The sequence below is a fragment of the Pterocles gutturalis genome, unplaced genomic scaffold, assembly GCF_000699245.1.
Source record: "Pterocles gutturalis isolate BGI_N339 unplaced genomic scaffold, ASM69924v1 scaffold740, whole genome shotgun sequence".
Lineage (NCBI taxonomy): Eukaryota > Metazoa > Chordata > Aves > Pterocliformes > Pteroclidae > Pterocles > Pterocles gutturalis.
The window spans coordinates 16,794-18,298 of record NW_010142996.1 but is presented as its reverse complement, the minus strand read 5'-3'; the positions used below and the strand labels follow the sequence as shown (position 1 = coordinate 18,298).

The 1,505-nt window shown below is 47.1% G+C and overlaps 1 protein-coding gene across 1 annotated transcript in view; it reads left to right on the top strand.

Moving 5' to 3' along the window:
* Positions 1-420: 420 nt before the first annotated feature.
* Positions 421-1,505, top strand: part of LOC104469828 (paired box protein Pax-7-like) — a gene marked incomplete at both ends in the record, with an annotated part of 14,122 nt that continues 13,037 nt past the window's right edge. Inside the window, 1 exon segment of the mRNA XM_010084539.1 lies at positions 421-620. Within this exon segment, the coding sequence (XP_010082841.1) occupies positions 421-620 (200 nt within the window).

Here is a 1,505-nt window from a genome sequence, read left to right as displayed (position 1 = left end):
TTTTTTCCCTTCTTAAAAGTTGTTTTTTTTTTTTTTTTTTTTTTTTTTTTCTTCTTCCTGAGGTGATTTAAAAATCTAAGTGGAATCTCAGTGATAGTTGACAAAACACAAGAGGAAATCAGGCTGCACAAGTCAAAACATCATGTGTTGAATTTTTTTATGCTCTCATTTTAGCTTCTACATCTTTTCAGTGTAAAATGTGCAGCACTGAAACACAGTGATTTCTAATAAAAAAATAATTTATTGAAATAAGTCAACAGAAAACTGGTAGGTGTATTGTACATGGGCAAACTGTTTTGATGGACACCATCCCAGTAGAACTGAGATTACTTTGCTGGGCTGCTTAACTCTCCCATCAGCCTTTCTCCCTGTGGCGTTTTAACCACACAAGCCTCATCTCCCACTTGTTTCCCACCCCAGGTAACAGGCTGGATGAAGGCTCCGATGTTGAATCTGAACCAGACCTGCCTTTGAAACGCAAGCAACGCCGCAGCCGAACCACTTTCACTGCTGAGCAGCTGGAGGAGCTGGAGAAGGCCTTCGAGAGAACCCACTACCCAGACATCTACACACGAGAGGAGCTAGCTCAGAGAACCAAGCTCACCGAGGCTCGAGTTCAGGTAAGGACTGGAGCCAGTGCCTGGTGAGTCAGCCTGGTGGCACAGCTTCTTGTTTGCCTGGAGGAAGGAGATGAGAGCGCTGGGGATGAGGGTGTTGAAAGGCAGTAACGTGGATGCACTTCTTCTCCAAAGCCATATCCACAAGGATCTGAGGCTTAAATCCAGTTGTGCAGATTCCCACGTTCCCATGGATTTGCAGATATGCCATTTGGATTTGGCCCATTGTAGAGGTACCAGCTGGAGGGTTTCCATCCCGGTTGGGACAAGGAGCCAAACTTTCCCAAACTTGGCAAGGCGTTTAGCTCTCTGTTTGCTGTTGGAGGAAATTCCTCCATTTGCCTAGGAGGAAGCAGTGTGTGTATGTTTTTATTTGGTGTTTTAGGAGAAATCACACCATTTACCAACCTTGCCCAGGGGAGCAGATCATATTTTGCAAAGTTTGCAAGTTCTGTGTGTGAATTTTCATAAAACTTTTTTTTCCCCTTGATCTCCAGAGAGCACAAAAAGGGCGGGGGGAGGGACGAAGAGGGGAGGAGCAGGAAGGGAGGGTTTGGAGCTTGGGGACTCTGACATCTACACGATTAATAGCCCTTGTGGGAACTCCACACAGAGACCCTTATGTCTTCCAGATAAAGGCTGGGTCAGCAGTGTGTGCAAACACGCAGAGGGATAAGGAGTGTGAACAGATCGGGGGGTATAATAGAGTCCCTTGGGGAAAGGGAAGGAAAGGGGGGAGGGATTGGGGATTGTGCTGGGTTAAAGAAGTGAAATGGAGACCCCAGCAGTCCGTCCTCCGTGTGGCCGGTGCGATTAGGTTTCAGGCTAAGCACAGGGGTCTCTGTGCACACAGCCAAGAATTGAATTGCGGGCACTGAGAGAAGAGGG